Source organism: Nannospalax galili, unplaced genomic scaffold (genome assembly GCF_000622305.1).
Source record: "Nannospalax galili isolate Female #2095 unplaced genomic scaffold, S.galili_v1.0 scaffold54, whole genome shotgun sequence".
NCBI lineage: Eukaryota > Metazoa > Chordata > Mammalia > Rodentia > Spalacidae > Nannospalax > Nannospalax galili.
Genome location: NW_008341028.1, coordinates 6,857,337 through 6,877,894, shown reverse-complemented (window position 1 = coordinate 6,877,894; position 20,558 = coordinate 6,857,337). Strand labels below are relative to the sequence as shown.

Genomic DNA, 20,558 nt, shown 5'->3' with positions numbered 1-20,558 from the left:
ACTATGCTGCCACACTCCTCAGCAGTCTCTTACCTACTGGTCACTGAGTGCCTGCCTCATACAAGCACCCTGCAGTATCTGGAAGAGCAGGAACAAGCTGTCTAAGTCCCCAGAGCAATGCAGCTCACATGTAGGTATAAGGAGATAAGTCAGCCAATCGCCAGGTGGTCTTCCATTACATAGGAAAAGGCATAAAGCCAGGTGATAGCAGAGTGAAGGTTGCTGCTATGTGACCAGGTGAGGGCAGACCTGTAAGGACCTCTGAAGACAAACAGGCAAGGGTCACATAGCCTTCTGTCCCTTCCCTTAAGTCTGTTAGGCCAGGCCTGCACACACTTCCCACTAAGAAGAAATCAACAGCAGTTTGCCAGATGCCCTGGTCCTGGCCCCACAGTGCCCCTTTCAGAGGACAGCCCCTAGGGGTCATACGTTCAGAATATGGGACCAAGCTACTTAGACCAGAGCGTGTGAGGTGTCCGTTGGACCTGACAGGGGCAACACATGGGAGGCATTCTAACAGGAGCCCTCTCTCACACCTCCCACTAGATGCCACAGCCTCTACACTGTGTGCCCTCCCCTACCAAGATGTTGCCAATGGTCTGTCTGGTGTGACCTAAAGCAAGAGACACTGGCTAAAGAGACACCAGGATACATTCTAGTCCCAGCCCTGCCACCTGCTCTGTATGCAGTCTTGGGCAAGTCACTTGGCTTCTCTGATCAGGGCAGCCCATGTTACATGATGCAGGCCAGGGTGGACCTAAAACACATCATGCACAGCTGGACTCCCCATCTCACCCCAGAGGCAGATGTCCTGATCTCCTCAGTCTAGAGCAGCCCCTCATGGGTGGCTACATTCTTTGCTGACACAGGTGCTTCTCTCCCTCCACTGCAGCTGCTGCTCTCCCCTGATGAGCTGCCTCTAGCTGTCTTTGCATATTTCTATTTACATGGCAAGCAGGCCTCTCTGTATTCAAACTTACATAATCCTGCTCTCCCTCACTCGTTCCCAGCCCCAGCTTACTGCACCCACCCCAAAGTACTGGAGTTGGAGAAAAGGGGATGAGTTGAACAGCTTTATCCTGCTCTGACCTGGGAGCCAGATACACTACATAAGGCCCCTCCTGGTGACCGGAAGACCTAGTACACTGGATCATTAAACACTAGAGTGTGCTGTGGGAGCACCAGTCAGAACATGCACTCGCTCTTCCCCCAGCCAGGTACCCAGCCAAGCTAAGTCTTCTCTGACAGCAGAAAATAAGTATGCAATGTCAGGCAAGGCCGGAAAGAGTTCATTTCCTGATCTCCATGGGCACCTTGCACTGGCTTCTCACAGTAGCCAGCCCTTCCCACACTATTTCTCTTCTCAGTGTCTTCCCCCTCTACCCTGTCTGCATGGCAACCAGAACTCCTTGGGGTGGATGGCCCCTGCACAGAGCGTGCTGTGGTTCCCATATTTTTACAGCAGTCACTTTTCCTGGCTTTCCAAACTCTCCACTGTTTCCTATTTCCCCATCCACTTCCTCCTGGTTCAGGCTGGCCTGACTCTAACTGCCCCTGCACAAATCTGGTCTCCTCCTTTTTGCTGTCCCCTGCATCTGAAACACCCTCCTTTCTACTCATCCTCCCGTGTCCACTTTTGGTGTCTAGTACCTCTCAGGCCCCTTCCCAATATGGGGTAACAGCGAGGTCCTGGAGTCTAAAGAGATTTACCTGGGCTTCCTCCCATACTCCCAGCAGAACCCTCAAAAGTGGTTCAGATGGCAGACGCAGTCCCTCTTTACTTCCTCAAATCTCCTCCAGGCCTCAAGTTCTTACCCGACCATACAAAATCAGGAGGTACTGCTGGGACAAGCAACACTGTTGTATGAAGCGCCACTGGGTTCCCAGGCTGCTGTGCTTCCCTAGGAAGCCCAGGGAATGCAGAGCAGTGCTACTCCATTTTGCTCCATCCTGCCCATTCTCTGTGGCAAAATGGGTAATCCCTTCTTGAACAAAGAGCAAGGAGGGGAGCAGTGGGGTGCAGCTCAGTGAAAAAATATACTTTGGAGGCCCTGGATTCCATCCCCAGCACAAAAGAAGAGGAGAAAACAACTTTTTTAAAGTTTATGTAAAACTAGGGGCTGGGCAGCTGGCTTAGCAGTTTAGAGCATTGGCTGCTCTCGCAGAGGACCCAGGTTCAGTTCCCAGCACACGTATGGTGGCTAACAACTGCCTGTAATTCCAGTTGCGGGGAATTTGACCCTTTTCTAGCCTCCATGGGAACCAACTGCATACATGGTATATAAACATACATGCAGACAAATACTCATACACATAAAATATAAATTTAGTTTTATGTAAAACTAAACAGAGAAAGCATTTTATTTTCTGCCACTGTTCTTCCAAGAGCACATATTGAGTTTAACTTCTGCACATTTTCTAGCCATCTAAAACAAGGGACATGAATAAAATAATCCAGGGACCACTGTTTATTCTACAAACATATAGAAGGATTGCACTGAGCAATGAGCAAAACGACAGACCTTGTCCTCAAAGCTGTGATCACCAGGGGAGTGGTATACACAGGTTCACAGTTAAGGAAGATTAAAAGAAGCTGCATTCCACAGGGCGTGGTGGTGCATGCCTTTAATCCCAGCACTTGGGAGGCAGAGGCAGGCAGATCTCTGTGAGTTCAAGGCCAGCCTGGTCTACACAGTGAGTTCCAGGCCAGCTGGGGCTACAGGAAGACCCAGTCCCCCCTAAAACAAACAAACAAACAAAAAAAGAAGCTGCATTCCCTACAACAGGACATAATAAGGCAGCCTCAGAGGAAGAAAAGGGTAGAGACAGGCATGTGGGTGGGAAGCCCAAGAGTGAGAGGAAGGTACAAGGGCCAGAAGAGAAGCAAGGAGCAGAGTGACACTCGGATGCCAGACAGGCTGGATCCAAAAGTAAGAAGGCCCTAGAAAGTGAGGTTGAAGTTTGTTCTAAAAACAAACTATTTTATTTGCTATTTAATTACTTAGTTTTGAGACAGGGTCTCATGAATCCCAGGCTGGCTTCAAACCTGATATGTAGCTGAGGATGATCTTGAACTTCTGGTCCTCTTGCTTCCATCTCCTAAGTGGTAAGATTACTGATGTGTGCCACCATACCAGTTTAAGCAATCACTGGAGGTAAATCCAGGGCTTTGTGTGTGCTAGGCAAATTCTTTATCAGTTGAGCTACATCTCAGCCCCAGATGAGTTTTGTTTTTGTTTTTGTTTTTTGGTATTTTTGAGACAGGGTTTCCCTTTAGCTCCAGTTAGCCTGGAACTCTATGTAGACCAGGTTAGCCCAAACTCACAAAGATCCGCCTCTGCCTCTTGAGTGCCTGGATTAAAGGCATGCGCCACCACGCCCGGCTCCAGATGAGATTTTTTAAAAAACAATGACTTTAGGTTTCAATGACCCCTTCCAAGCATCCTTGGCAGAGCATTAAGAACCCTCTCCTGATGAATCAACAGCAGTTAAGAGCATGTACTCCTCTTGTAGAAGACCCAAGGCCAGTTCCCAACACCTATGTCAGGCTGCTCATAACTGTATGTGACTCCAGCTCCAAGGAATCTTCTGGACTCTGCAGGCACCAGCACTCACAGCATGTGTGTGTGTGCCCCCACACACCCCCCTACACACAATTAAAAATAAAATATACAGTCTGGCATGGTAGTGCATGCCTTTAATTCCAGCACTCAGGAGGCAGAGGCAGGCAGATCTCAAGGAGATCAAGGCCAGCCTGATCTACATATCAAGTTCCAGGCTGGCTGGGGCTCTGGGGAGGCCCTATCTCAAAAAAACCAAAATAAGAATAAAAATAAATGAATAAAAATTTTAAGCATTTTATGTGTATGAGTGTTTTGCCTGCATGTACGTATGTGTGTTGTGCAAAGCCTGCAGAGGTCAAAAGAGGGCATCAACTCCCCTAGAACTGGAGCCATGGACAGTTGTTAGTTGCCATCTGAGTATTAAGAATTGAACTCAGGTCCTCTGGAAGAGCAGCCAGTGCTCTTAACCACTGAGCCATCTTTCCAGCCCCATAAATAAATATTTACTAAGAACTCTCTCTCTAGGGGCTAAAAAATGGCTCAGCAGTTCAGTTCCAGGGGATACAATGCCCTCTATCTGGCCTCCATGGGCACCGTGCATACATGATGCACTTACATACATACATGCAGACGAAACACTCATATACATAAAATAAAAATAAATAATGAAAAAAAAATTTAAAGAAATTTCTCTACAGATGGAGAAAGAAAAGGGAACTGGAACGGACACAAAAAGATTTACTCACAGCCTGCCCAAGAACCACCTCTGGCCTACTCCTAGCCTCAGAAAGCTAATTAAGCAGCAAAGATAATTAAAATTCAGAGAAATCCAAAGCCTTCAATTGCCCATTACCTGTAACCTCTTTTACCCACACAATCATCCTTCCTCAGAGTGTTGATCAAAGGCTCCTAGACCCCTCCCCCTTCCCAGGCAGGAGAATGGAAGAAGCAGGAGAACACTGGGGGAAGCTAGGGGTGACAGCAGGCAGCAGACCAAGTGGAAGGCACTGCAGCAGCTCTGGTGTGGGTGCCTGGCCTGTTAAACACATTCTCCCTTTACTCCTCACTGTAGCAGTGAGGGCACATAGAGGAGGAAAACCAAGGGCCATGGTGACAGTAGCCCTGTCACAACTGCAGAGCCAACTAATGGCACTCCAGGTTCCTGATGGAGTACTCTTGCCAAACCAGAGAGCTAGAGCTACAGAGCTCACACAAACTGCAGGAGCCCAGCCCTGAGGCTTGACAAAGCCATTAGCAAGCTGCAGCTGGCAAAGGCAATAAGCATTTCTGGGAACCGGATCTGACTTGGGGCAGGCTGAAATCCTGGAAATCCGGGTGTGAGAGAAGCCCTCCCTGTTCTAGTAACCACAGGCTGCTGCTTCCTCAGTGCCAGCCCATTATCCTCCTAGACATGTCTGAGAGAGGCCAGCAGCATCAGGAGAGTGGGGTTGTCTCCACCTACCTCTGACTATAGCTAAGTTCAAACAGAGCAGCAGAGGAGCAGCCTATCAGTCCTAACAAGCAACTATTTTTATCCCTTCCATGTTCAAAATTTTGCAACCAAGCCCAGCAACTGCATTTTAAAAGGTTTTCCTTCTCCTCTCCAAGATACAGTCAGCAAGTTTGAAACGTCGAGTCCTACCCTCCTGCACTCCTCTCTCCAACTCACTGCTCACTCCAACCAACCAACAGACACAGAAGCCCTGCCACTGACACGTGTGGCAGAGTTCAGGATGTGGTTGTAACAGCATGTGCCATTGTGTGACGTGGTCCAGATTTTGAAAACAGGATATAATTAAAGCCAAACCAAATGTATAGGGGTCACTCTCAGAGGGGTGGGTGAAGAGAAAGGAGGAACTGAGGGGGGTAGATAGTAAGTGGAAGGCTAGGGAGGAGGAAGGAAGGGAAGGAAGGGAAATGCTTCCCACCCTAGGTCTCTGTTTCCTCATTTCTAATAACCCTAGAGTAACATTTCGTAAAGCAGGGCCATTTCACAGACATGGAAACTGAGGCTCTACAATGAAGTCACTTGCCAAAGATCAAAAAGTAACCTTTCTATTAAAGGAAATCTGCACTGGGACTGAGGAGGTGGTTCAATCCTGAACTGCTCGTGCAAGCTTGAGGACCTGAGTTAGATTCCCCTGCACCCAGGTAAAAAGCCAGGCACAGTGGTACATACCTGTACTATTTGCCTGAGGAGACAGAGACAGGAGGATCCTTGGGACTCACAGGCCCACCAACCCAGCCAAATTGGTGAGCTCCAGATCTAGTGAGAGACCCTGCCTCAAAATATAAGGTGAAGACAAACTGAGGAAGACAGCCAGGGTTGACTTCTGGCCTCTACGGGCACATACATGCACACATACCCATATGTATACACACAAATATATACACGCTGAAAATAAAATAAAATAGAAAAGAAACCTGTAGTAAGTGCTATGTTTGCCTCTCCATCCTATTTGTGTTACCCTGACAGAAGAGAAGAGACTTGCCCCCTATCTCAAAGCCAATCAACCCCCTTCTGACAGGAACACTGCTGACTATCTGGAATACTTATATTATTCAATACGGGAAATTAGCAAAAAACCTGTTTTGACCCCCTGAAGCTAATTTGGTCAGCAGGAGAAGGGAAAAAAGGCAAAGGCAATGGACTCATGGAAATCTGTCCACTTAACTAGGGAGTGGAAGATAATGTCTAGAGAAGTTACCATGTGTATGGGGACCCAGGCTCCACCAGAGTCAGGCATCACTGTGCCTGGCTCATAGCCTGGCACAACCATCCAGAAAAGACCAGACAAGAAGTCAGGAAGTTACTCATTGATCCTTCCTAGCTGGGGACGGATCTTAAAGGAACACTTAGGAGAGTGTCTGACAATTTAAGGACAGATACAGTCCTTGTTCAGACCTACACAGGCTGTAACCAGTAATCATGTACCTCTTACCAGCTTTAATTGCTACCCACTCACTGACAATCACACGTCATCTAAATTACCAGTCTTTTCCTGACAGGATGGAAGGCACTTTCTCACCAACTTACCCATCCATCTTTGATCTGACTTCTCTCATAGCCTTGCCTCTTCAACTTGGTCCCAAACCCCTGTGAGGGCAGGAATCACCTTTCCTCAGAGCACAGCACTCAAGCTCAGCAGCCTTTTAAAAGTCATCTCCAGCCAGGCATGGTGGAGCACACCTTTAGTCCCAGCACTTGGGAGGCAGAGGCAGGCGGATCTCTGTGAGTTCAAGGCCAGCCTGGTCTACAAAGGGGGTTTTGGGACAGCTGGTACTACAGGGAGACCCTGCTTCAAAAAAAAAAAAAAAAAAAAAAAAAAAAGTCATCTCCTTGGTACTATTAGATAACAACTGGCCAGAGTTTTACCTGATCCTAAGGACTATTCCAAGAAATAAAAGGAAGTGAGATTAGCCCTAAAAGGAGGAGGTGAGACTCAAAAACAATTGGTGATTTTTCTGGGATCACCCAGGGAGCCAATGGCAGAGCTGGGAGGAATCTTCCATGAAGTTCTACCTGTAGCTGATGCTAAAGAGAAAAACAAAGGTTGGACACCACTCGGTGGTTAGCAGCTCCAGGGGTTATTCAGAGCTGCTGCCACCATTGTGGGGGGGCACTGTGTGAGGCCAATCAGCATTCAACAAACAAGAGACTCTGAAATGCTGTTTGCATGTGGAAGGTATCTACCACTAATTAACTTGGGTCCCAGCCTTGAGCTGAGATGCATTCTACCATTGATCCTCCATGTGCCAGGCTTCACAAACTGGCTTTCATCTCTCAGTAGTGATTAATAAGATCTACCATAGTGCAATCATCACATGACCAGACTTCTGGATCAAACCAGCTTTCATGGAGCTGAGATCCTCTCAGAATGTTACCTGTCACTGAGATTGACAGTCTTGACCTATGGTTCTGTTATAACGAGGACCAGGACATAGCTCTCCAAGATCACTAGGCACAGCCTCATCCCCCTGTCAGCACAACCCTGACCCCCAAAGGGACCATGGGTGAGTCCTCCTGCCACTTCCCCTCCCTGCTAGTACCAGCCCTTTGCTCTCCAGAGATCACCCAGAAAACCTTGACCACTGCTCTCCCATCTGTCCCTTCCTGCCCCTCCACTGTGCTGCCATCCTAACTCAGACCTATATTCTGTCTAACTGGGCCACAGCAACTCCTAAGCAACCACTCTCCCTTCCCAGACCGCCTTAGCCACAGCAGTGGAGTCCTTATCCTGAGACCAGCCCACCTCACTTCCTCAGGCAGAAACACTCCACTACCTCCTCGTCCCATGATAAACCACAGTACCAGAACACAGCAAACAGCCAAGACCATTCCAGTGCTGCAACCATTCCTTAGTTCCTGACTCTTGCCTCATTCTAGACAACTGAAGCAACGTGCTACTTCCTAAAAGAAAGAGTCAACATTTCCAGGCTCTAAGAGTGATTCTCCTGTTTCCTTCTACCTGGAAAGCCTTCCCACCACCACATGTGCAGCTCTTACCTCAGCTTCAAAGCTAGCTTGAATACCACCCCTCTGTGACACTTCCCAAGGGGAAATAGCCTCCCTCCTCCAGCATCTTGTCCTGTCTGCCTCTTAGGAACTGAGAGACAAACTCATCTGTAGCCATAATCCATCCTTATGGGGTTACCCCACAAGATAGCTCCAAAGAGAACAAGATTCACATTCCCAGCCAAAACAGCAGCCCACTGATTCCAGCTAAAATCAGCCACACTTTCTCATTCCTTCTGCAAGGCAAGGCAGTCTAGACAGTCCCCTTGAAGTTCTTGCCCACAGCTATGGGATGAACCTAGTGGGCAAAGTAAGGGTCACCTTGTGGGTGCCATGGACAACCTCTCTAAAACTCAAGGAGCAGGAGACAAGCCTCTGCACATATGGACAGGAAGGTATGCTCAGGACACAGCCCCTGTACAGCCTCAGGCCAGGTGGCTGGGGGAAGCAGGAGCCACCCTGATTTTTCGCCAGAAAAGGTCTGGCAGGCAAGACAATGCCTGACAAGGGACAAAAGACACTCAGAAACAAATTATGCATGAGTCTACTACAAAGAGCTTATAAGACAAGACAAAACAAAACAAGTCATTTCAGAGCCTGCCTATCAGTGACATGTCAGAATGAAGTGACACAAATTTAAAGGCTGAAATCCAGGACATTGCTAAGGACTCTACTGTTGCAGACTGTTAGCAGGACACCTGAGAGACTCCAGAGAATCTCAGCGCTCACCCGGGATTAGAAACTGAAAACACTCTCACAAAAGCTCTGCAGAAGCATCACATCACATCCTGGCCTGAAAGACTCACTTTTACATAACTCTACCCTAGGCATTCAGAACTTTTCTAGAGTGCGTGCCAACAGGGCAGCCCCATGGGAGAAGCCACCACTGCTCACAGTCAGCTCTGTGTGCCCTTAAAAACTCAGGCTGGCCAGGCGTGGTGGCGCATGCCTGTAGTCCCAGCACTTGGGAGGCAGAGGCAGGCGGATCTCTGTGAGTTCAAGGCCAGCCTGGTCTACATAGTGAGTTCCAACAGCTGGGGCAACCCCGACCCACTCCACCTCCTCACTAGAACTGAAAGGAAAAAAAAAAAAAAAAAAAAAAAAAAAAAAAAAAAAAAAAAACAACTCAGGCTGGCTTTCTCAGCCCAGGCTGCTAATGCAATATTGGGCATAAAGATCAGCCAAGTTACACATTGTCTCACCTGACACATGGAGAAGAGAAACAAATTAGGAAATAATTTAAAACTGTTCTTCAGGGCCAGCAAAATGGTTCTGAAGGTAAAAGAGCTTACTGCCAAATGTGACAAGGCTGACTACCTGAGTTCTTTCCCCAGGCCTCACATGATAGGAGAACTGACTGCTACAAGCTGTCCTCTGATTTCCACACCTGTAATAGATGTGTGCGTGCACAAACGTAATTAAAACTTTTTAATAAAGATCAATAAACAACAAAGAACTGTTTCATTTTATCAGCAAGTACCTCCAATGCAGAAATAAGTTACAGGCTAAGTTGCATGAGCTCTGCATGGATCTAAATCATGCAGTGCTTCTTCAGGTCCTGATAAAAATAAGGTCTTGCTATTTAGTGAGAGTGGGCTGAGAAAAACGATAGGCAAGTAGCATAAATCCCTTGCTAGCTGCACCCTGCACCCTCCCTACCTCCGTTCCTCTAACTCCTATGAACCACTTGGCTCGGCTCTGGGTAAAATAGACCTGCCACAGGAAATGGAAAGACTACATAGAAAGCTTGGTTATGAAACCCTAAGCTCAAGTGTCAGGGAGACTATCTTCTCTCCTAGCTGTACTATCCACTACACAATGTGAAGCTGTCACTCCTCAAGAACTTATGGTGATAAGTTGAAAGCTGAGTTTTATGCTTAAATTCTATCTCCAAGGCAATTTTTCCTCTAAACTGAGGTCAGGAATATTTTTCAGTAAAGGACTAGAAAGTTAAGTATTTTAGGATTTGAGTCATCTCTTTCACTCAAACACACCAATTTGACCCTAAAGCAGTGGCTATGTTCCCACAAAACTTTATGGATATTAGATTTTGAACTGCATATAATTGTCAGATGTCACAAAATTTGGGAAAACCACTCTTAGCTTGCTGGCCATACAGAATTAGAGAGAACAGGTGGAATGTGACCCACAAATCATCTGCCTACTCCTGCTGAAAACTGCCTCACTGTTGTTTTGATCCTCTGTTAGCAGGTTTTCTCTGTGTCTTCTTTGTTTTTTTTTTTTTTTTTTTTTTTTTTTTTTTTTTTTTTTTTTTTTGAGGGGGCTAGTTGATTGATCTTTTGGAACTAAGGTTTAATAATTTTTGTCATGGAAGATCTTTGACTTCTTGTCTTGAGTGCTGAAGACTGAAACCAAGGTCCTGTGCATGCTAAACCCATGCTCCCTATACCCCTCCCTACCCTACTATTTTCATTTTATGTGAATGACTATTATGCCTGCATAACATAATAATAAGTGCACCTGGGTCATGCAGCACCCGTGGAGATCAGAAGAGGGCGCCAGATCCCTGGAACTGGAGTTATGGACAGTTGTTAGCCACCATGTGGGTGCTGGGATTTGGTTTTCTGCAAGTGCTCTAAACTGCTGAGACATCTCTCTAGCCCCTCTACCCCTACTTTTAATTTTTTAATTTGCCTGTTTTCAGCATCCATTTCTTCTCCTCAACTCTTTTTTTTTGGTCTTTTTTGAGACAGGGTCTCCCAGTAGCCCCAGCTGGCCTGGAACTCACTATGTAGACCAGGCTGGCCTTGAACTCACAGAGATCTGCCTGCCTCTGCCTCCCAAGTTCTGGGACTACAGGCGTGCACCACCACACCCAGCCTAAATTTTTTTTGTTATTATTTTTATTTTATGTGTATGCATGTATTGCCTGCACGTATGTTAAGTGCACCTGTGTCATGAAATGCCTGCAGAGGACAGATGAGGCCATTGGTTTCCTTGGAACTGGAGTTGCACACAGTTGTTAGCTACCATGTGGGTGCTGAGATTCGAACCTGGGTCTTCTGCAAGAACAGCCAGTGTTCTTAACCACTGAGCCATCTCTCCAGCTCTTCCCCCTCAACTCTTAACAAATTCCCCCTTGCCATTCAGGATCTGTTCCTCCTGAAATATCAACAGTTCTGGTAGGGTGCCAATCAAGAGGTTCTATCCACACTACCAGTAGTGAGCATTAAGGGTGGCCCATCACAGTACTCTCATCCCCTGGCACAGAGACCAGTCCAGGTGAGAGCAGGAATTCCCAGCAGAGTGAATCAGAGCTCCCCAGAGGCCAAGCACTGATGTGGACTGGGAGAGTACTTGGAGCTTTGTCTGGAATAGAGCATACCCAGGACCAGATGTACCTGGGGCTGGGGAGGTCCACACTGCTCTCGCTGAAGAAAATCTGCCTAAAAAAGAAGCCCACATAAGAAGGAGCAGGGCCAAGCTGATCAAAGTTCCAAGACTGCCATTTGAACTCCATCAGACTTGCTGGTGACTCAAGCCAACATAGTCCCTCTTTTGATTAAGTAATATAAAGTCTGACACAATAAAAGAATTGACTAATAAAATATGCCACATCAGATTCATTTGAAAGTTGGCAAGATAATGACTCATGCATAAGAAAAGTTGGTTATATTCCACCATATACTGGAGTTGTTTACAGATCGTCTCTTTCTCCTGAGTCATCTACGGAACATCTTTATAGCCTCCACATGATTCATCTAATATTGTTCTTGGCAGGTATTCTATAAACATTTCACAAATATGAATTTCTTGCTTTGGACAGAGGAAGAGACAGTGGGGAGAAGGGTATTTAACATGGAGAAATACATTCCTGTACCTACACATGACCATTCCAGGACAGTCAGAGAAGTCGAAGAACACTTGCACTCCCAGAGGGGTAACAGACCTCTTTTTCAGTGCCTGGCCAGCAGTCCAGAAACCACATACACCAGGCTGAGCCACAGACTGCTCCTCCCTTTGGACACCCAGGGGAAAGAGAATACAATGTGCTGAACAACACCAGAGCCTATCTCAGGGGAGCAGTTCCATGGAAGAATCCAGAAAAGCCACCAAAGTGTCAACAAGAGGAACAGCAGGTATACTTATCCTGCTGGAGAGGCACTATCAACGGGCCAGGAAGCCCATTGTCTTCCCTTTCTGGTTGGAAAAGTGGTAATCTCCACCAAAGGTACTGTCCATCTTGCTCACAGGGTAGCTCTTTCTGCAGAAGAGAGCTAAGTGGGGAAGCCAAGCCCTGGGAAGACAGAAGCAGCACTGGACAGAGGGAAAAAGAAAGCTAGTTATCTCAGGAACAAGCAGCCATCCTCCTCTTGGGGGAATAGAAATGAAGCCAGGGCTTTCTAGAAAACCATATGGCATGATCCACAGCAGGCACAGCAGCAGAGAGAAATAGAAACAAAACCCCGCCAAGACCAAAAGGAAGGTGAGACTTGCTGCCTCCACCACCAAACTAATAAAGACTTGTGACACACACACAAAAAGATGTAACAACCTTCAGATTTCAGCTGTTATTCAGAATGGAACAACTAGCAGTAATTTCTCACCTCTGTGCATTATCTTATGCTTCTCCCGCAGATACGTTAGACCTTTTATCACCTAGAGGAAAGGAAAGGTAAAAATAGAAAACTGAAATTGTGGTGTGTAGAAAAATAATCACTTTTTTAAAAATTTCATTTAGCCAGGTGTGGTGGTATACAGCTTTAGTCCCAACACTCGGGAGGCAGAGGCAGGCAGATCTCTCTAAGACCACGACCAGCCTGATCTACACAGTGAGTGCCAGGCAAGCTGGGACTACAGGGAGACCCTGTCCCAACAATACCAAAATAAATAAATAAATAAATAAAAATTCATCTATCAACAACAAAAAATTTGCATTATCAAGCAACTATCTTTTTTACATTGTCTTATAAAGTATTATTGTTAAGTATAAAGAGAGTTTGTTTTTCTAAATCTGCAACTTTTAAAGATCTTTTCTGGTACTACCAACAGGAATATTCCCCACATACCTTGTCCTATTTTTCAGACACACATTTTGACATAAAGTTAGAGCTTCAGGTATAGCCAGTTGGAAAAGTGCTTGCCTAGCCTGCATAAGACCCTGGGTTCAATCCCTAGCACCACATAAAACTAGGTATGGTGGTGCATGCCTATAATCTCAGCAGTGGGATAGTGAGGATCAGAAGTTCAAGGTCATCCTTGATAAGAAAATTTCTAGTGAGAAAAGCCTGTTTTAAAAAATAAACTCTCTTATTGGCTTCCTGTCTGCATTCCTTATCTATTTCCTATCAAGTCATTAATTTATAAGAAAAACTTTACAGCATACTCACCGCAATGCTAACTTTTCCTAAAATTTGTTCGGGAATTCTTCCAGCTTTCTTCAGGACTTGATCCAAGGACCCACCATCCTAAGAACAAGAATACTAGATCATTCAGTGACGATGTTTCTATCATTTCAAGTGTTAAACTTCAGAAGAAAGTGAATCTCCCATGCAGCAAATCTGCCTAACTGGTTAGGGATAAAGGTCAGCACCCTCTGCTTTGCTCTAGCTATCAAAGTACTGAGGCAGGCATCAAATAAGTAATCGAAGCCTACAAACGTTTTTAAACATGACTATAATATACATGAAAAAGGCTTGCTCTGCAATGACTGACAGTGTAGGCTCGCTAGGCAACCTGTCAAAAGTTCAAATGCCAACTGTACCAGCTACTATCTACGAGACCCTGAACAGATTCCTCAATTTATAAAAATGGCTGCAACGATTATAAGGTGATTAAACTAACTCTGGGGGCTATTACACAAATTAAGAAAATACACATAAATGACTTCAAATATTTAACATGCAAGTACTCAATAGATGTTAGAAGTGTTGGGTTAGGGAGATGGCTCAGTGGGTAAAAGTGCTTGCCACAAAATCTGATAGGAACCTGAGTTTGATCCCCTGAACCCATGGCAGAAGGAGAGAATCAAATCTCAAAGATATCCTCTGACCTCTACATGTGTACTATGGCATACATGTGCCCACACTCACACACATATCACAAACACATACACAATAGTAATAAATTAAGTAAGTTTTACAATCTTTTAAAAGTCAGTTGTTTTATTATTGTCATTTAAGTTGACTGACATGTGGTATTATCCTAATAAATCATAAAAAAACAAAAAAGAAAAATGACATAGAAGGCAATCATTCATTTTATAAATCCTACAAGGTGCCAGGGACTAGTATAAGTTGTAGAAGAGACAACAATGTTAAGAAAAAAAAGAAAAGGCGCTAGCTCTTGTCCTAAATAAAATTATTACTAATAAAACCAGAAGTGTATAAGAAAGTACTACAGACACCCTGAAGGGAGAGCCAGCTCTGACTAGATGATGCAGAAGACAACACTAGAGCTGAAATGGTGCCCAGGAGTCAGTACTGGTTTCTGTACTGGGCAAAGGATGAAGCAGAGAAAGAAATGAACAGGTTCTGAGTAAGACTGAAGCATTCAACAGCCTTGTACACCTGGGATGTTGTGCAGTTCATTTCACTGTGATTCATGAAGAGATCCAGGGACAGACAGGGCTAGACAGGGCTAGAAATGGCCACCTATGGCCAGGGCCCCATCTAAAAAAATTTCTCAGTGTGTGAGGCTTGCTGCACAAGCAGGAGGACCAGACTTCAAGTCCCCAGCACCCACATAAAAAGCCAAGCATGGCCATGTGCACACCTGGAAACTCAGCACTGTGGAACTGTGTAGTGCAGAGATAGGAGGATCGCTGGGGCTTGCTGGCCACCGAGCCTTGGATTCACAGTGAGACACTGTCTAAAGGGAATAAGGTAATAAGGTGAGTGACAGGGCAGACACAGCACATGTATCCATGCACAAACATTCTCTCTCTCTCTCTCTCTCTCTCTCTCTCTCTCTGTATGTGTGTGTGTTTATGACAAGAGAGACAGACAGACACCTGAGATTTACCTTGAAAGAGGCAGAAGTAAAGGAATCCACTCCTAGTGTTTTAAGATAAGAACCATGAGCAGCTGGGAGTCGGGGTTGGGAGAAGAATTTTTTATGAGAAGCTGAGGAAGATACAAGTTTGGGGACAATCTGGGCTACACAGTAAGACCCTGTCTCCAGAAAGACAAAAGGGAGGGACTCTTTCCTACTGGAGACAACACATTCATCACTGGAAGCAATTCCCAGACACTGGCTGAGATGAAAGGCTGAGCCCTGAAGGAGGGTAAGAACCTGGATACCCACAGTGAACCTCCCACAGACATCCTGTCTCAAAATCACATTTCTATGATACACCCATTGATGGAGAGGCCAGGGAGCTACATATAACAGGACAAACAAAAAGAGGACAGAGTATAGCCTATCACGATTAAAAAGAATACATATACTCACAAAACAAAAGTAAAAAATGTTAACTAGGGGGTTGGAGAGATGGTTCAGCACTTGTTGCTCTTGCAGAGGATCCAGATTTGGTTCCTAAGCCACACATAGTAGCTCAAAACCATCTGTAACTCCAGTTCCAGAGGACTTAATGCCCTCCTCAGGCACCAGATATATGTGGTACACTTGCATACATACAAGCAAAACACACACATACATAAAATAAAAATAAAGAATAAATCTTAAACAAATAACGTTAACTAGGATTACATTCTAGGCAGTAAGATTATCAGAGATTTACATCCTAGGGTTTGGTTCCTAGCATCTATATAGTAGTTCACAACCATCTGTAACTCCAGTTCCAGGGGATCTAATGCCCTCCTTGGGCACTGCATGCATGTGGTACACTTGCATACATGCAAGCAAAACACTCATACACATAAAATAAAAATAATGAATATATCTTTAAAAAATAATGTTAATGGGGATGGAGAGATGGCTCAGTGGTTAAGAGCACTGGCTATTCTTGCAGAAGACCTGGATCCCAATCCCAGCACCCACATGGCAGCTAACAACTATGTGTAACTCTAGTTCCAGGGGTTCTGACACCCTCTTCTGTCCTCCATGGACACTGCACGACAGGGGTGCACTTACACATATGCAGGCATAACACTCATACACATGAAAATAAATTTAAAAAATTTTTAAAAAACAATAATGTTAACTAGGGTTATATCCTAGGCTTAAGCGGTAAGATTATCAAAGATTCTATGACATGACAGTTTATTCCTTGAACTTTTCTACAATTAGTAAATGTCCTTCTTTTTGAATTACTAATTTATTAGAGAATTAAATCTATAAATTATTTAAAAGATGCCAAGCATCCTTTGTATGTAAAGGCACCAGTAGGAAGATATCAAATCACTTTCTAGACAAGACTCATTCAAGAATACAGACCTCCTGGTGGGCATAGTGGTACATGCCTTTAAACCTATCACTCAGGAGGCAGGGGCAGGTCTGGTCTACATAGGGAGTTCCAGGCCAGCTGGGACTACAGGGTGAACCATACCTCAAAAACAAACAACAACTACAAAAAGAAATGAATACAAACCTCCCAAGATAAATTATCTGAACCAGGGGCTGGAGAGATGGCTCAGCAGTTAAGAGCACTGACAGCTCTTACAGAGGACCTGGGTTCGATTCCCAGCACCCACATGGCAGCTACAAACCATCTTTAACTCCAGTTCCAGGGGAATCCAAAGCTGTCTTCTGACCTCCTCGGCATTGCACAACACGGGTGCACTCAGTTACATGCAGGCAATACACTCATACACATAAAATAAAAAAATTTTTTTAATGTAAAAAAAATTATCTGAACCAATGCTAAACACAGATCAACTTAAAAATCCTACGCTTACAAGGAAGATGGCTTGGACCAATTTCCAGTCAACTCTGTACCACTGTTATTAAAGGAAACAGGAAAATGATTTCAGTCATTTTTGAGGCTAGAGAGATGGTTCAGTGGGTAAACTGCTTGCTGCTCAAGCATGAGGACCAGAGTTCAGATCCCCTGCACTCACATAAAAGCAGGGCTATGACCCCAGAGCTGGGGGAAAGGGCAGAGACAGGCAGACCCTGGTGGTTTGCTGGTCAGCCAGTCTAGCATAAAAGGCCAGCTCTAGGTTCAGTAAGAAACCCCGTCTCAAAACACTAAGTTGGAAAGTGACTAAAAAAGACAACTGAGCCGGGCGTGGTGGCGCACGCCTTTAATCCCAGCACTTGGGAGGCAGAGGCAGGAGGATCTCTGTGAGTACAAGGCCAGCCTGGTCTACATAGTGGTTCCAGGACAGCTGGGGCTACAGGGAGCCCCTGTCTCAAAAAGACCAAAAAAAAAAAAAAAGACAACTGATGTCAGCCTCTGGCCTCTATACATGTACACACCACATACACACACCCACACACAGAGTATATCAGTGTGGACTGTCAGGTGCAGGATTGTTTCACAGAGCACACAAACATCTCTGAATATGAGTGACCAATGATCATGATGAACATCCCAGCACAGTGCTTCCTGGTGGTTGAGTAGATCAGGGAGAATTGGCAGAGGATTCTGAAACAACCTAAAACTTTAATATGCCAGACAGTCTCCACATAAACAGGGAGTGAAAGCATGATGCTAGAGCCAAAGAAAACTCCCTTTACACACTTACTTTCCAACAGCCCTTTGAAGACCCTTTATCCAGGCCGTGACCATACTGAACTCATACCACCAAATCACTCCTGTGATTGTGGCCACCTTCAATGCCACAAGCCCCTTCTAGGAAAATCAGGACAATACCACAACCAGAAAAACCCCTCAGATGCCTTCGTTCTTTCACCAGTGGGAAAGAGGGACAACCAGCACAGAATACTCCCAAGTTCTCTCTCTCCTCTCCTCCCTCCCACCCCTGCCCCCCAGGGTCTCACTATGTGATCCTGGCTGGCCTGGAATTCAGTATTATAGATCAAGCCGCCTTCAATTCATGGAGATTTGCATGTCTCTGCCTCAGCCTCCAGAGTGCTGGGATTAAAGGCATGTGCCACCATGCCCAAGCCATTTCTGTTTTGCCTGTAACTGAATATGGTTTCAGCTCCTTTGTTTGAATGGCTTCGCCTAATCATGAAAGAGCTATATATTTAAAAGTAGGCAACAAAGCTGCTGTCAAAACTGAATTCAAACAAGGTAGAAAGCTAACCCTGTGGTTCGCAGGTTTTTTCCTCCACTTAGGCAATGAATGGCACTCAAGTAATCAACTAATCCCAACCACAGCCTCGGACTGAAGGCAGTTCAGCTACTAAATACATATGACCTTCCTGGGGAGTTTGTGGGTCCATGAAGACATGCAGGGACAGTGAGACTGGGCTAGAAATGGCCAGCTTTGACCAAGGCCCCATGTAGAAAACAGACTTTATGGAGGCAGAAGTAAAGGAATGTACTCCTGGTGTTTTAAGATGAGAACAAACATGGGGGTGGCGGGGGTGGTATGTATAGCTCAGTGTAGAGTGCACAGTGCATGCTTCCCAAGCACAAAGTTGGTGGTGGTCGTGGGGAAGCTATTAAAAAGAAGAAACACTGGCTCTCTTCCCTTTACTCTCCAGAGCCATGACAGGGGTTAAGAGAGAACACTGAGCTCACCGAATGCAAGGAGCAAAGCTGATCAGAATTACCCAGCACCCTGCAGCTAACCCTACAGCCTTCTAGTTCTGCTTCATTTTGCCAGGAACTCTGCTCAGATTACCACTGCTGACATGATGCTTATTTTTAGAAGCCAATTATTAAGTCAATGGTACTTTTGTGGTGGTTTTCTACAGAAGAGACAAATGCTTCATGAAAATAATAGCTCAAAAGCTTTTACTGGGGCTGGAGAGATGGCTCAGCTGTTAAGAGCACTGACTGCTCTTGCGGAGGACCCAGGTTTGATTCCCAGCACCCACATGGTGGCTATGAACCATCCTCATACACATAAAATAAAAATAAAAGCTTTTACTCCTGCCTCAGAACCATCAGCTCTGAGTCCCCACTCCCTAGTTGCTCGGCTACCACTTGAGCAGGAATCCTCTGTAGACAAGAGCATTTCTGTTTTGGTAAGAGAGCATCCTTCCCCATACCATGGCTCTCAAAATTCTGACTTATTTCCAGGGAAGGTGAACTCCTGGCTGAGAGTTGTCCAGGACCTCCACAATCATTTAAACATTTTCATTCAAAACTCCTGGGCTATGGGGCTAGAGAGATGGCTCAGTAGTTAAGAACACTGGCTGCTCTCACAGAAGACCCAGGTTCAGTTCCCAACATCCACATGGTGGTTAACTATCTGTAACTCCAATTCCAGAGGATCCTACCCTTCTTCTGATGTCTGTGGGCATTGTACGACATGGGTACACTTACATACATGCAGGCAAAAAACTCATACACATAATAAAAATAATAAAATATTTTTCAAAAAAACAACTCTTGGGCCAGAGCTTCTTTAAAAAAAAAAAAATCAATCACCCATCAACACAAAGAACGTAAGAAACTCAAAGGTGCTGAGCATGGTAACACACCTGTAATTCCAGCACTCAAGAAGCAGAGGCAGGAGGATTACTGTAATGTCTAGGCCAGCATGGACTATATAGTAAGTTCCAGGACACCCAAGGATACATAATAAGACCTTGTTTCAAAAATAAAAAAGCCCTGAGGGGAGGCCACAAGCCATGTGGGAATGAGCACCCACCAGGGGCTAGGGACAAGCTAGAAATGCTCCTCTGCTTTCCACAGATACCACCTGCAACACTCTAGTCAAAGGAAAAAGGCACAAGAGCTTTCTCTATGTTGGTAGTTACCTGTGACAGTGTATGTGGCCCTTCTTAATCATGTAAATCAAGAGACTTTCAGAATACTGGGAGGACCAGAAAGGGAGAGGGGTTCATTCAGACCAGGCATCATTAGAAAGTCAGTGCACTAGAGGATCAGTAAAGAAATGGAACAGGAGCCAGGTATGGTGGCACATGCCTTTAATCCCAGTACTCAGGAGACAGAGGCTGGCAGATCTCTGTGAGTTAAAGGCCAGCCTGGTCCACAAAGCAAGTTCCAGGCCAGCTAGGGCTACAGAGAAACCCTGTCTCAAAAAGAAGGAAGGATGGAAGGGAGGAAGGAAGGGAGGGAGGGAGGGAGGGAGGGAGGGATGTTGTCACTATATAAATAATTGATTTAGATAGAAATTTTGTTGGTATACTTAGGCTGGAGAGATGGCTCACTTACTGCTTTTATAAAGGACCTAGGTTGGATTTCCAGCACCTACATGGTGGCTAACAACCATTCGTAACTCCAGTTCCAGGGGATCCAATGCCTTCTTCTGTCCTCCACAGGCACTGTACAACACAGGTGCACTTACATACATGCAGGCAATACACTCATACACATAAAATAAAATTAAAAAAAAAAAAAAGAACATTGGTTGTTCTTGCAGAAGACCCGGGTTCTAATCCCAGTACCCAAATGGCAGCTAACAACCATCTGTAACTCCAGTCCCAGGAGATCCGACAGCCTCTTCTGACCG

General features: G+C 45.4%; 1 protein-coding gene across 1 annotated transcript in view; it reads right to left on the bottom strand.

The window, feature by feature from the left end:
* Map2k1 (mitogen-activated protein kinase kinase 1) overlaps window positions 1-20,558 on the bottom strand; it is a 77,248-nt gene that overhangs the window by 9,127 nt on the left and 47,563 nt on the right. Inside the window, exons 4-5 of the mRNA XM_008836345.3 lie at window positions 13,431-13,508; window positions 12,648-12,699 (exon numbers count right to left, since the gene is read on the bottom strand). Coding sequence (XP_008834567.1) covers window positions 12,648-12,699; window positions 13,431-13,508 — 130 coding nt within the window. The remainder of the gene's footprint in view (window positions 1-12,647; window positions 12,700-13,430; window positions 13,509-20,558) is intronic.